Source organism: Ursus americanus, chromosome 4 (assembly GCF_024610735.1).
Source record: "Ursus americanus isolate L20-20 chromosome 4, mUrsAme1.1.p, whole genome shotgun sequence".
Classification (NCBI taxonomy): domain Eukaryota; kingdom Metazoa; phylum Chordata; class Mammalia; order Carnivora; family Ursidae; genus Ursus; species Ursus americanus.
In genome coordinates, this window is record NC_142130.1 from 29,480,983 (window position 1) to 29,495,458 (window position 14,476).

The following is a 14,476-nucleotide window of genomic DNA, read 5'->3' on the forward strand; positions in this document are numbered from 1 at the left end:
TTCTGTGCGGCCCCTGCAAGGGGCTTCCTACCTCTTGGAACTCAGAAATCAAGATCGTTTCTTTTCCAGAGGTTATAGGGTGATGGGCAAATCCAGGAGAAAATCACAGCGCAGCAAAGCCTGGAATTTCCCCATGCTCTGCGCTGGGCATGGTCTGTCACATGACCAAAATCACTCACCAGAAGGTAGCTCGGGCTCGCAATGGAGAATCTATCTTTGGTGGCAATGTTAGCCACTTATAAATGATACCTCAAAATGTGTTTGGAGCAACATGGTGAGGCGGGTTTCTGGACTGGTGAGCAGAAAATCTAAGCCTAATTCTGGCTTTGCTATTTCCTCTTGGAGAGGCTGCTGAACCTTGGGCAAGTCACTTCTCTTGGGCTCAATTATACCACCTCTTAGGTCTCTTCCCCTGGGTCCCCTGACCCTTTTCCTGTAAGAGGAGAAATGATGTGAGGATACCAATGATGGAGATTTTAATTTAAAAATGTTGCAGCATTCATCCCATATCACTTTCAGGCCCTAAGTTTTATCCTAATGGTTTTCCTGGCCAGCTGAGGGGTTTTTTTAATTTTATTTTTTTGATTTTTCAAGCAATTTGATCTGATGTCACAATTTGAGCGGTCATCAGCAAGCCAAACAAATGCATGGCCTGGGTTGAAAGGGGCTAGGCTTCACCCCCACCTTCTTGAGACTTCCAGAGCCCCCCCCCCCAGGCACTGGCCCTGGTGAAGTTTTGAGCCTTTCACACAGAGGGGTGCCAAGTTAGTGACCCTGTACTCCCTAGGGAATGCCCTCCTCATCCCTGGGCTTGCAGGTTTGCCTCACTACAGCCCTGTTCAGAGGGTAAAGGTCAGCTAAAAGCAAGTTTAGAGCCTTCCCACCGCACCGCTGCCGCTGCTGTGACTTGGCCCAGTGTGGGAGGTAAGCCATTCCAGAGCACCCTGCCCACCCCTTTGGAAAAGGCTTTCTTGGCAACCATCCTTTTTCAGGGCCCATCAGAAAAGTGCACATTCCCCTGGTCTCACTGGCTTGGTCAAGTTTTCCAAGGGGGGTGGGGAGTGGGGCGCAGAAAGCATTACAGGCTGCTATTAGCCAATGCCAAAAGCTTCTGTTTTCCACCTCCACCCCATTTGCACGTCGAGGTCCTCACTTGGCTAGAAACCGACCAGGCAGTTTTGTTCAGAAGGAGCAACTTATTTTTATCAAAGATGGAATGCAGAGTTGCAGTTGTTTCTAATGCCTCTTCATGGCAACCGGGCCTCTTGTTCCAAGCATTCCTGAATCCTCTCCTCTTGATAAACACTTGGCTTTCTTGCCTAGCCCTTTCTCCATCCAAAAACTGGGTGCAGAGCGGCTCAAGTGCCTCAGAATGTAAAACAAAAAAAAGTTCTGGAAATTCAAAGTACTTTTATTAATGTGTCTATTTTAAATCCAGGCTTTGGTGGTGAGCACAGCCCTGTAAACCCCACCCTGAATTTCCCAGGGACCACAGCACTGTGGTGTGGTGGGAAGAGCTCCAACCTGGCTGCGGGCTCGCACTCTGGCCCTAGGTTGCTGTAGGCCCTGAAGCCAGTCCCTTGCCCCCTCTGGGGCTTGGAGTACACCCTTGTAAGTGGAGATGGCCTAGATCAGTTTCCTCCACCTTTCTGGGTCCCAAGAAGCTTTGAAATTCTGCTGAAAGCTATGGACCCTCCTCTTACGAAAAAAAAGATGCATTCATTGATTCATTCATTCATTCAAAAAGTGTGTATTAAGCTACTGCCAAATATGCATGTAGACTTAATTTTGAATTCCATTTCAGGCATTTTTCAGGTTCCCCGGAAGAGGGGGCGGGGGCGGGCATTCGTCCGTGAACCTTAAGGTAAGAAATCCCGGTTGTGAATTCCGCCATCATGAGCATATATGGGCTCTCATCTAGAAGGACCACAATCATGATTCTAGCGAGGGGTCCTACAACTACCGGTCAGCCGGTCAGCCGGGTGACGGAAAATGCAGGCAGGGACGCCGTCAGCCTGCAGGTGACCTCCGGGTCCCCGCCCCTTCCCACCAGGCTCACCGGCCACACACACGCGTGCACCGCCCCACCGTCGGCGGCAACGTGCTGTTTCTGGGCACTCGGACTGCGGGGAGCTGCCTGCACAGACAACAAACATCTCTTCTATCCCGGGCTTTATTTTTCTCACGGTCTCTGAAAAGGCTGCGATCAGGTGATATGTGTGGGACTGCTCCCTGTACAGGTGCGGAGCAGGCACTGGGGGAGGAGAAATCCGCCCCGTGTGTACTTACTCGAGGCTCTTTCAATAGCTCTCCCAGGATAGGTCTTGGCAGGGCAGCTCCCGGGGCTCTGGCAGGCTGCAGGGAATCCGAGTGTGAGAAAGTCAGTCAAGCGGAGGAAAACGGGGGGGGGGGGGGGGGGGGGGAGCTTCAAGTCCTCAGGCAAAATACCTTTTTTCTTCTCTCACTCTCGGTCTTTTCTGCCGCTTTAAACCAAACCCACAAACCATTCGGATACCTAGGGACAAAGGGGAGTCTCACTAAAGGTGCAGTTATTTGTTTTATGGTTTAAAGCAAACAGGTGATGTCAGAAGACAGAAAATCACCGCTCGTGGGCCAGAGAGGGGGACGGGGATAAACAGAGCAGCCCCTGGCCCTACTTCTCCGGCATGATACAGTGGGAAAGGGTCCCTGTGTTCTGCTGGTCTCACAGTGGGATCAAAGAAGTGACCTCTGTTGATGAACAGGGTTCAGTTTTCCCTTTGCTTTCAGGGTGTGGGGGGGACTGAAAAATAAAGGCCGTTCTATCTACAGGGAGGCTTCCAATGCCACCTTCCTTGAGGGTAGGATCTTCGTTCCCCATTTGAGAAGGGGTGGAAAGAGTGTCAGCTTGGTCCTATTTTCACTGCCCAGGATAAGTAAGGATACTGAAAAATAGTGTATAAGGATATTTGCAAAGAAATTTTCTTCTTGAATGATTAGGGTGGAGGGCCAGAGATTTCATGGGTTCGGGGTTTTTTTGTTTCTCTTCCGCCCAGAGACAAATTCGTGGCAAATTTCTGGTTACTTGACTGACCCTTCTGTCTCTCAAAAAATATGTGTGTGTGTGTGTGTGTGTGTGTGTGTGTGTGTGTAAGTTATTTGCTCATTCTACCAGTCTAAGCACTCCTAAAGTGGCAATAAAAGGGTTGCTGATTAACTATCTGACCCATGAGGGCTGCTTCAGACACAGCAGTGAGACCCTAACCTGACTATAATCAGCATTCTCCACGCACCTTCAGGGTGCCCAATCCTGAGGAGATGACAGGGTTAGAGACAAAAAAAAAAAAAAAAAGACTCTTAGGCTAGAAGGGACAGGGGGGTGGCATACCCAGCTAGTTAATTAGGGCGCAACAGCAGACCACAGTCAATGTCATAGCAGAACTTAATGGAGGAAGTCACTGGCTCTCACAGACTTGGGGGGAACCTGGAAAGGGTTAACACGCTTCCCTGGGAAGGGTTTAGTTCCTTGGAAGAATCTGGGTCAGAGTATTTATGCAGTTTTTAAAAAGTCAGATGCTGAGTAGAGCATTTTAAGAAGCTTGCAAAGTTTGTATGGCAGAAACAAGGGTAACTTCGGGCCCATCACCTTTCACCAAGAGGATTTCAAATACGCAGGAAAACTCCACATCTTTTTTTTTCAAAAGCAACAGACAATTTTCTGTCATCACCCCCTTTCCATCTGTTTAAAATAAGAAAGAAAAGTCTGGTCCCATTGGCCCAGGGTGCAGGTCCACAAAGGAGACATTGTTCATCATTTCTTCAGAACACGATAGGCACAGCCGGCTCCGCAGTGTTAAGAAAACACACGAAAATCCCCGAGAGTAGCCTGAGGGGCAAGAGTGAGTAAACCAAGCCTGCAATGAGGTAAAGGTTTAGCAGCCGACTTGAGGGCTGTCCTGGAAGATGGAAATGACCGCTTGGAAGGTAAATTCAGTCAGAGTCCAATGACTCTTTAGTTAGACCCCATGTCGTGGGGGAACATGGCATGAAAGGGTAGACAGGTTTCTGAACTTGGGTCACCCCACAGTGTGCAGTCAACGCCCAGGCGAGCTGGTTCTAGACAGGCGCTTCTGGGTGAGTGTCAGTCTACACCTGGCACTTAGGAATCTCCTTTACCGGCTTGAATCCTCCTAACTGGGCTCTCTGCCTCTAAATCCTGCAATCCTCTCTCCGCACTTTCCCCGGAGCCATCCTTCTAAAGGAGAACCTTGACGTCCCTGCTCTATTCAAGCCCGTTTCCTAGCTCTCCATTGTCTGAAGATAAGGCTAAAGTCCTTTAACAAGATGTTTAAGGGTCTCGTGACTTGGCCTTAAGCCTCCTTCTTCAGTCCCCTCTCACACTCCTTCCTGTCATACACACTGGACTCCAGACCATGCTCCCTGAATCAGGACCTCAGGTTCCAGACTGTAGGCCTTTAATGATGTGGGTACTCCCATCTTCCCCAGCCCCATGACTCATATTTCCAGTGCCCCAATCCTATCTATTTTTCAAGATACAAAGCACATGCCATTTCCTCCTGGAAGTTTTCCAGAATACCCCCACTTACTAGTAATTTAACTATCCTAAAGCTCCACAGCATTTTACTTCTATCTAGACACATAGATGTCTCTCTCGAGCGGACCAGAGGAATATACTGGGGAAAAAGATGTCAGCTGCACTCTGTGCTGTAGGCTTCCCGAGGGTAATAATCATTTTATTCATCCCTGTATCCCACCCACCCCCACCACCGCCCCCGGTAGTCCGGCAAGAGTGTTGCCCATGGTTTAGTGCTTCCTTTAGGTTCTCCTGATCTCTCAGACCATCACCTAAGCCCTAAGAGATAGGAATAATGGAGGAAAATCAGGGTCTGTCTGCCTCCAGTTGACTGCAAACTCCTTGCAAACTGCCACTGTATCTCTCCTCTTGGTAATCCCAGGGTTTACCACAGTGCCTGGCACAGAGCGTGCGCTACAGAATGAAAGAACGAGAGGGGCTTGCCCAAGGTCACCCCGAGTCAGGACCCGCTGAATCTCAGCCGGACGAGATCTGGTGGAACCATTTACAACATTATCTCAGTGGGGAGCTCGGAGGAAGGAAGGAATGAAGTGTCTGAGAAATGTGTGCCAGGCCTCTGGCGGCCTCCAAGCCTGCAGAAGGGCTGGGAGGGCGGGGGGAGCGCGACATCAAACAAGACGCTGGGCTCCGGGGCTGCCCCGAGCCTCCCGAGCAGCGCGCCGAGCTCCCGGGTGGCGGGAAGGGTGGAGGGGGTGGGGGCGCGGGGGCCGGCGACCCGCGCTGGCGGGCGGGCGGGAGGGAGGCGGCGGTGGCGGCCGGCCGGCCGGGGCAGTGCGCGTCGCCCGCCCCGAGCAGCAAATCCCCCAGGGAGGCCGCCGCCAGAGCCCTGGCGCTCCCGGCCCGGCGCCCGCCACGTGGCACCCGGCGGCGGCGGCGGCGGCTCCTCCCGGCGCGCGGCCCGGCCAGCCGGCAGCACGCAGCCGCCCGCGCCGCCCGCCTCCTCCCGGCCGCCCGCCGGCGGCCGCCCGGGCGCAGCGAGGGGGAGCTGCCCGGCCGCCCTGGACCCGGGGAAGGGGCGGGCGGCGCGAAGCCGCTTTAACCGCAGCCGCCGAGCGGAGGCAGGAGGCTGACCCGGCCGCTTCCTAAGTGCGGTCAGGCATCTCGTGACCGCGGCGGGCGCCGGGGGCCCCGCGGGGGGGGGGGGTGGGAGGGAGGGAGGGCCGGGGCAAGGAGCAAACAAGAATGCCCCCACCCCTCCCCCGGGCTGGTGCTAGTGAGGCTTTTGGCCGAGTTAAAACCCCAAGCCCGAAATCAGGGGTGGAGTGGGGGGTTGGAATAATTCCCCACTATCCACCCCGGGGTGTGCGCTCCCCGCCCGGAAGGGCTGACCTTGGCCGGGGAAAGGCGGGGGGCGGTGGTAAGCGCCGGGGCTCGGCTCCCAGCCCGCCGCCCCCTCGGATTCCTGGCCCGGCGGGGGCCGGAGGAGGGGGCCCCCGGACACACACACACACACACACACACACACACACACACACACCACACGCAGCGCGCGCCAATGAGCCCCGGCCAGGCGCAGGGGGCGGGGTTTTCCCAGGCTCGAGCACAGCAGCTGCTATTTACCTTCTTGGCTTCTCCCGGGGACCAAGAACCAGCCCCCGCGCTCCGCCGCCCGCCGCCGCCCCCCGCCTCCCTGCCCCCGGGGCGCGCGCACACACACTCACACACGCACGCACACACACATCCTCCCGGCCCGGCCGCAGCCGCGGCGGCAATAAAACATCCTGGCACGTGCTCCGGCTCCAGGCGCGCCCTCGCCGGCCGGCTGATGTCAAACTGCAGCTCGGCTGGTGTAGCTCTTAAAGGGCCCGCGCGCGCCGGGTGCTGAGGCTGCCCCGGCCGCCCGCGGGTTGAGAAGGAGGGGAGAGGCTGCCGCCCGGCCCGCCACCTCCATAGGCCGCAGAACCGAGAGTCTGTGGGTGGAAAGGAAAAGGATGGCGAGGGCGCGCGCGCGTCCCTGAGGCCTTGCCATCAAAGCCCCTCTTGTTCATCTTTCATTTGAAATTCCATTTCCTTTCTGCCCAGTTGGAAATTATTCTGATTGTTTCCTGGGGAAGCGCGGGATCCAAGGCCCCGACTCCAGAAGAGGAATGAGGGACGGGCGAGGCGGCGGGGGGGGGGGGGGGACAACAACAACAACAAAAACACCTTGCTCTGAAAATTCGCAATTATAAGGTGGGAGGCATTTTTTTCCTTTTTCTGCAAGCAAAAAAGTATTTTTTTCCCGCCCCTTTCCTGCATGATCGATTTTCATTATCCTCCTTCCCCCCAATGTATAGTGTCTGAGCGGGAAATCACTTAGATGTTTCGGTAACTCAAAGCCTTGCTCACGTTCTCTTCTTTTATCCCTGTCCTTCTAAATCTTTTTTTAAAAATATATTTCAAATGAATCTCTTATTAGTGTCAAAGCAGCTCTATTATACATGTGAAAGGAAATAAAGAGCAAAGACCCTGGCCCCAAAAGAAATAAACTAGACTGGGGCAAAACCTGCGGAAAAATCCTCTCTAAAGCAAAGCCCAGCAGGCAGAATAGCAAAGGGTTAAAATCCTTTTGATTGACGTTGTAGCCTCCGGTGCCCCGGGCTCAGGCGCGCGCCATTGGCCGCCAGGCCTTGTGCCTGGCGGCCAATGGGGGGGCGCGGTCCACGAGCGGTGCCGCGTGTCTCCTCCTCCCATTGGCTGAAAGTTACTGTGGGAAAGAAAGTTTGGGAAGTTTCACACGAGCCGTTCGCGTGCAGTCCCAGATATATATAGAGGCCGCCAGGGCCTGGGGATCACACAGGATCCGGAGCTGGTGCAGATAACAGTGGAATCCCCCGTCTACCTCTCTCCTTGGTCCTGGAATAGCGCTACCGGTCACCAAGTAGCCATAAGATATTATAACAAACCCTCAGCACTTGCTCAGTAGTTTTGTGAAAGTCTCAAGTGAAAGGGACATAAACAAAACAATTTTTTTTGTGTGAAGAACTCCAAAAATAAAATTCTCTAGGGATTAAAAAAAAAGCAACAGAAAATGCCAGCTGATATAATGGAGAAAAATTCCTCGTCCCCGGTGGCTGCTACCCCAGCCAGTGTCAACACGACACCGGATAAACCAAAGACAGCATCTGAGCACAGAAAGGTAAGGGCAGTACCACTATCTCTCTGCAGCCCTAAGAAATTCTGTCGGGGTTGGTGGGTTCCCTTCTCCCTTGTAACCCCGGGGTGAAATGGCAGATCCCATGGGAACTCAGGGCTCTTTTTTTTTTTTTTTCTTTACAGTCATCAAAGCCTATCATGGAGAAAAGACGAAGAGCGAGAATAAATGAAAGTCTGAGCCAGCTGAAAACACTGATTTTGGATGCTCTTAAGAAAGATGTAAGTGGTAACGCTGCCTTTTTTTTTTTTTTCAATTAAAATGAAATACCATTTCTCAGGTACTAAACGTGAAACCCGCCCGCCCCCCCCCCCCCTCCAGCCGGCGGGATCGCCGCCGCCTGCACTGCGTTCTCTGAGGCCGGAGGGCCCGGCCCCTCCAGGGTCTGGGGATGTCGGTGCCGCGGCCGGGGAGGGGAGCGACCCCAGACTCCGAGGCCGCTGGCAGGGCTCTCACTTTAGTGCTTTGCCTCCTCTTCTGTGCAGAGCTCGCGGCATTCCAAGCTGGAGAAGGCGGACATTCTGGAAATGACAGTGAAGCACCTCCGGAACCTGCAGCGGGCGCAGATGACGGGTGAGGGCGGCTCGCAGCGTCCCCCTCTGCGGGCGTCCCCTTCGCGCCGCGGTGATTTCTTCCAGACTTCCGCCCGTGGTTGTGAGAGGCATTCAGCTACATTTTACTGCCTTGGCTCACTCTCGCGTTCCCACGGTCTGGGGCTTATTTATAGCCACAACTCCAAGTTGTTACTGTTCCGGAAAGGGAGGGAGAGAGGTTGTAGCGGCGAGGGTGGCGGGCGGCTTTGGCAGTGGGGGAAGCGGGTGGGGACGAAAAGTCTCAGAACCGTGGCGGTTTTGAGCTGCGTGGAGCCTGGGGGTCATCTGGTTTAGCACACCCCGCTTCCCCATTAGAACAGGGGAAATGAGGCCCGGGTGGCGCGGGGGGAGGGGGGAGGGCATTGCCCAAGGTCACTACGCGCGCGCGGAGGGTGGGGGAAGATGTGAGGCTGAATGGGTTAAAATAGAGCCGCGGGGAATGGAGAGGAACCTTCTTGGCTTCGGTCGCCAAGCTTGTGTTGAGAGGTGGATGGTTTTTCTAAACCACCACCCTCCCCCAGCCCCAGCCAGGGGCTGTTCCGCGGGCGGGTGGTCAGGGAGGAGCGCCGCGGGGACCTCCCAGGGCGGAGGCGGTGGCCTCGGGGCCAGGGCCATTGGGTGACCCGTCTGTCTCCTTCTGGCCCGCAGCCGCGCTTAGCACAGACCCGAGCGTGCTGGGGAAGTACCGCGCCGGCTTCAGCGAGTGCATGAACGAGGTGACCCGCTTCCTGTCCACGTGCGAGGGCGTTAACACTGAGGTGCGCACCCGGCTGCTCGGCCACCTGGCCAACTGCATGACCCAGATCAACGCCATGACCTACCCCGGGCAGCCGCACCCCGCCTTGCAGGCGCCGCCGCCGCCCCCGCCGGGACCCGGCGGCCCGCAGCACGCGCCGTTTGCGCCGCCACCGCCGCTTGTGCCCATCCCCGGGGGCGCGGCGCCCCCTCCCGGTGGCGCGCCCTGCAAGCTGGGCAGCCCCGCTGGAGAGGCCGCTAAGGTGTTCGGCGGCTTCCAGGTGGTGCCAGCTCCGGACGGCCAGTTTGCCTTCCTCATCCCCAACGGGGCCTTCGCTCACAGCGGCCCCGTCATCCCAGTCTACACCAGCAACAGCGGGACCTCCGTGGGCCCGAACGCAGTGTCGCCTTCCAGCGGCCCCTCGCTCACGGCAGACTCCATGTGGAGGCCGTGGCGGAACTGAGGGGCTCAGGTCACCCCTCCCCGCAAACTCCCAACCCACCTCTCTTCCCTCGGGAAACTCAACAGGAACTTGGACACTGGGAGAGAAGAGGACTTTTGTGATTAAGTGGTTATTTTGGTTTTTTTAATTTCTAAAAAGTTACTTTTTTGTAGAGAGTTGTATTAAGTGACTGACCATGCACTATATTTGTATATATTTTATATGTTCATATTGGATTGCGCCTTTGTATTATAAAAGTTCAGATGACATTTCGTTTTTTACACGAGATTTCTTTTTTATGTGATGCCAAAGATGTTTGAAAATGCTCTTAAAATATCTTCCTTTTGGGAAGTTTATTTGAGAAAATATAATAAAAGAAAAAAGTAAAGTCTTCTATGTCTTAGAACTGATTATTTCGGAATATGCAAAAAAAAGACTCTTGGCAGAATGTGGATTACATGTAATCTGAGAATTCAGTCATTGGCTCTTTTGTTATTAAAAGAACACTTTTAAAAATCCATCAAACTTTTACCAACCCTCCATGAACTAAATTCCACTTAATTTGCAAGAACCCATCTAATATGGCTACTCTGATCGATTTGTGGTCAATGTCTTCAAGGATTGCAAAATTTTTTTAGTTGCAGTTGAGTAAATCATTCAGTCCTGGTTCTCCTATTAGCTCCTTCTGAGGAAGGTTGAAACGGACTGAAGTCATGACCTTAATCAATCGTTAATCAATCGAGTAATGTGTGCCCACCACCCATTAAGGGAGACCTCTGTGGCGCTACTTCCCTGGGGTATCACACCACCATCCAAAGTAAATGGATGCAGGCAGCCTCCAGCCTTCAAGTGTTGGAGACTGTTTAATTAGTCAATACTTAGGGGCAGCTAGGCATTCCCTTGTACCAGCATCCAAAAGTTTGAAAATGCCTCTCTGCACCCTCTTCAAGCAAGCTGAGAAGGTCAACAGATTCCTTCTGCCAAGGGACAGCTAGTAAGACTCCCAAGTGGAGCCCAAGTCCAGATGATTAACACCAGACATATGTTTTTGATAAGTTTCTGCGCTTGGCCCTAATAGAGAAAGCATGTGGGGGCCGCGCTGGCAGGCACACAGGCCATCTTCCCTTTAATACAAACAGCAAGCGACCCCTTCGCTTGGTCATGCCCCATTTCCAGGCAAGATGTGGGCTCCAGATAGAAGCAAAAGGGTTGTCTCGGGTTTCAGCTCACATAACCCTCCTTAACAAGTCCTAACTCAAAGCGGACAGCTTTAAACTGTGCCAGGATCTGCAGGGAATTTCTTCCAAATCCCATCACAAAGGCTTGTCAGATTTTGTCAGATTTGGCCAGGTGTTTGACTGCATCCAGGTGTTGGGGAAATGAAAACCACGAGCCCTGCGAGACCAGACACATCAACCGCGCTGTGGGTCTGGCAGGCGCACCCTCCTCCCCCACCGCCGGCCAGTCCTCCTCCCTGCCCGGCCCCTCCCGCCAACCTCCTCTCATCCCCCTTCTTTTAGAAGGGCTTCTGGGAGGAGAAGGATGAGGCGGGAGAAATCAATCTTTGAAGCCTTCCTAACAAAGATAAAGCCAACGATTTTCTGTCTTGTTTCAAAAGCTTTACCTCTCCCCCGCCTTGCTCCGGCCTTTCCCACAGGCCAGTGTGCAGAGCCGCTCTATCATAGGAATGATCTAGCTAGCAGACAGCACTTTTCTACTGAATACCTTCGACCCAGCTTCGGACCCAGAGGGAGAGTTTTAAAAAGATACTTTTTAAAATTTGGCTCCTACTTGCCTCATTATGTGGAAGGTGTCCAACACCCACCCCCAAGAAATACACACATATATACACACATCCTTCTTTATTGTACCATTTTTTTCCATGATTTCTCTCTTGTTTAAACACAAACATAAGAGCAATTGCTCTATTAAGACACCCAAAACAAACCTAAATGCTTCATTTGGTAAACCTGTCTTCTGGTGCACTAGAAGTCTTTTTCTATCCTGGCATAAACAATGCAGGCATCAGGGTCTCATTTTTATAAAAATACATGTATGATCTTTAAAAACTCTCTCTCACACACACACACAAACCAGCGCAATCTCTGCACCAACTTAAAATTAAATTTGTCTTTCCCTGTACTAAAGGGGAACAACTGAAAAAGTGAATTTTTATTAACATCATCAAAAGTACATAGATCTCTTGGGGGAGAGAGTAATACATTAAAGGAAGAGAAGTAAACATTTGTTCCTTTGATAATTTGAAAATCGTCTTTTTCCTGGAATTTGGGTCTAGACTCTTAGATGAGGCATCTGTTTCTGTACAATATGAGGAGAAAGGGTGACATCTTAGGCCCCAGTGGGAATTTTCAGGCTTCTGTGCCAGCGACACCACTAAACTGACTGTGTCACTTTGGATGAGTCATTTCCCTTATCTGGGACATTTCCAAGTCCGTGAAATGAGTGGGTTTATTTCGAAGACCTTCTGTCCTCCTGCACCCAGGCTGTTTCTGGAGTAATTAGTTGGGTGGGGAGAGGGGGGGGATGAAGCTTCAAAGACGACTGCAATCTTGCCCACCCACCCCCCACCCGGCCTGGCCTACTTTTACGACCTCGGGGCACACCCAGCGGCCCCTCTCCCCCGCCCGGGACAGTCCCGATGGTTCCAAGAGATAAGGCCCAGCTCCAAGCTCCACGTCCGGATGCGGGCCGCCGGCCTCCGCCGCCGCGCGCATTATCCTCTGAATGGAGACCCTCCAGGGCCCCGGCCCCCCGCCGTCCCTGGCAGCATCCGGAGCGGGAAAGGCGCTGAACTGCCGGGGGAGCTCTCCCGGTCAGGACGCGAGCCTTCTCTAATGAATATGCGTGACTCCGCGGCGCGCCCCCTCCTCGCGCCCCATTCCACCCCACGTGTTTCTGCAGTGGGGACCCAGGGGTTAAACTGGACCCCCTCATCGTCACCACCGTCCCGGGAAACCTGTCATTAAAGTCAATTAACTTTTCCCACACCCCTTGGCCGGTAACAACCCGCTGCTAGCTTCCTCCTCGGCTCCTAAGTGCAACCAGATGGGCCGCCGAGCTGCCCCCGCCGCGCGCCCGCCAGGGCGGCCCGGGGGTTCCAGGGAGGCCGCCGGGGCCCGCGGCCCGGGCGGGAGCAGGCCAGGGCGGCCACGCCGGGCCAGCCCCGGCGGCCCTGCGGCCAAGGTGGTTTGCTCAGCAGGCCTGGCTGCTTTCTGGCAGGAAATGAATAGCTCCCAGATGAGCTCAGGCAACCTGAGAGGTCGTGAGAACGGCGCGAACCCCCGCCTGTGCAGCCGGCAACCTGCCAGGCCGCGGGGGGAGCGGGCGGCGGCGGCGGCGGGAGGCCGGGAGGCCCGGCGGGCGGGCGGGCGGGCGCGCGGGCGGGCGGCGGCAGGGGGAGAGGGAGGAGGGAGCCGCTGACACACGAGCCCGCGCCCGCTCCCGCTGACAGGCAGGCAGCCGCCCGCGCCCGGCCGCCTCCCCCGCTTCCCCCGCCCCAGGCCCCAGCGCCTCCCGAGCAGCAGGCCCTAGCCGCAGAAATGCGGCCGCCTGGCCCCGCCAGGGCCTGGGGGTGGGGCGGCCTGCCAGTGTTTTTCCAGTTCCCCCGGTAGCTCCGGGCCGCATTTAGAAGCCGGGGAAACTGGGCCGAGGCCAGTGTCAGGGCACCAGAGGCCCTCGCGGCCTGCCGAGCGCTGCCAAGCGTCAGGCCAAGCCAGGGCAGGAGTGGGCAGGGAGGGAGTCGGGGGGGGGGGGCATCTCGGCCCACAACGGTGTCCCAAAAAAGACAGAGCAGCCAGACAGCAACTTTGGACTCCTAAAAAAAAAAAAAAAAAAGCTATCTCGTTTCTACAAGTCTGAGCACCTACTAAGCGCGCAGCAGGCCCGCTGCGAGTGCTACAAAGATAACATCCCTTGCCACACAGCCCCCAACTCCCAGAGCTCTGGTTTAGCTAGGAAGATAGACAAACATTCAAGTGACTCATCCCAGGCATGATGAGGTAAGTGCCAAAAATGAAGTTTAAACAAAGGGCACCTAAGAACAGAGAGATTAATTCTGATTTGAGAGGAAACCAGGTACGTTTTTCAGGGCGAGAGCCGAAAAGATGAGATCAACAGGAAGAGAAAGGAGGAATAGGAAGGTGAAAGAAAATGCAGAGATAGGTAAATATGTAGGTCCCGTTTGAGAAATTTCAGGAAGTTCACCATGGTAGTCATATTTATATTTTCAAATATATAACTTGGCTTAGAGGCCAAAAAAAAAAAAAAAAAAAAAGAGGCCCAAGCTGTCCGCTTCAGTCCTTGGTTTACTGCAGAAGAGCCCAAGGGTTTAAAGCGCAGGATCTGGCTTCAGATTGCTTCGGTTGTAAGACCAAGGCAAATTAACTTCCCCAAGCCTCCTCTGTAACTTGTAGTATTTCATAGGGTGGTGAGGATAAAACAAGTAAATGCACGTAAAGCATTTAGAATGGTGCTTGGCACAGATGACCTCAACGGGTGGTCAGCTGTGAGGATGCCTAAGCCGCCGCAGCCAGCGAGGGAGGGATGCTCAGGAAGCCGGCAGCCAACCCTGAACTCCGCCCAGTGACTTCACAGACTGCCTTTAACTGCACCAGGCCCTATGTGAACAGCCCAGTGCTGCTTCCGGCGTTTCTGAATTTCATGGACTCATTTGATAATTACCGAACCAGGCGCTATGGGAATAAAGGGAGAAGAAAGGCATGCTCTCTACAGCTGTAAAGCTCACAGTCTAGTAGGCGAGACAAACCAGTAAACAATTAATAATAATAATAGTTACTCCATGTTAAGTGCCATAAAAGAGGAGTAGTGCACCTTGCTGGTGCAAAAGAAGGGGACCTGTCATAGCAGGCAAGCTTTGGGTCCTCCAAATCATGATGAGCCTGTGAATTTGCGTGGCCGCAGACGTGGCTGGCATGGTATATAACTAGTCAAATTCCAC

At 54.1% G+C, this 14,476-nt stretch overlaps 2 protein-coding genes across 2 annotated transcripts in view; one reads left to right on the forward strand and one right to left on the reverse strand.

The window, feature by feature from the left end:
• The window catches only part of LOC123802086 (uncharacterized), a 147,929-nt gene extending 141,625 nt beyond the window's left edge, over positions 1–6,304 (reverse strand). Inside the window, exons 1-3 of the mRNA XM_045812496.2 lie at positions 6,155–6,304; positions 2,449–2,515; positions 2,290–2,355 (exon numbers count right to left, since the gene is read on the reverse strand). The gene's annotated coding sequence lies outside the window, so the exon portion shown is untranslated. The remainder of the gene's footprint in view (positions 1–2,289; positions 2,356–2,448; positions 2,516–6,154) is intronic.
• A 1,044-nt stretch (positions 6,305–7,348) lies between these two features.
• HES1 (hes family bHLH transcription factor 1) lies at positions 7,349–9,891 on the forward strand. The gene is made up of 4 exons (XM_045812495.1): positions 7,349–7,712; positions 7,853–7,948; positions 8,213–8,300; positions 8,969–9,891. The coding sequence occupies exons 1-4, from the start codon at positions 7,605–7,607 to the stop codon at positions 9,517–9,519; spliced, it is 843 nt and encodes a 280-aa protein (XP_045668451.1). The 5' UTR covers positions 7,349–7,604; the 3' UTR covers positions 9,520–9,891.
• Positions 9,892–14,476: the final 4,585 nt, after the last annotated feature.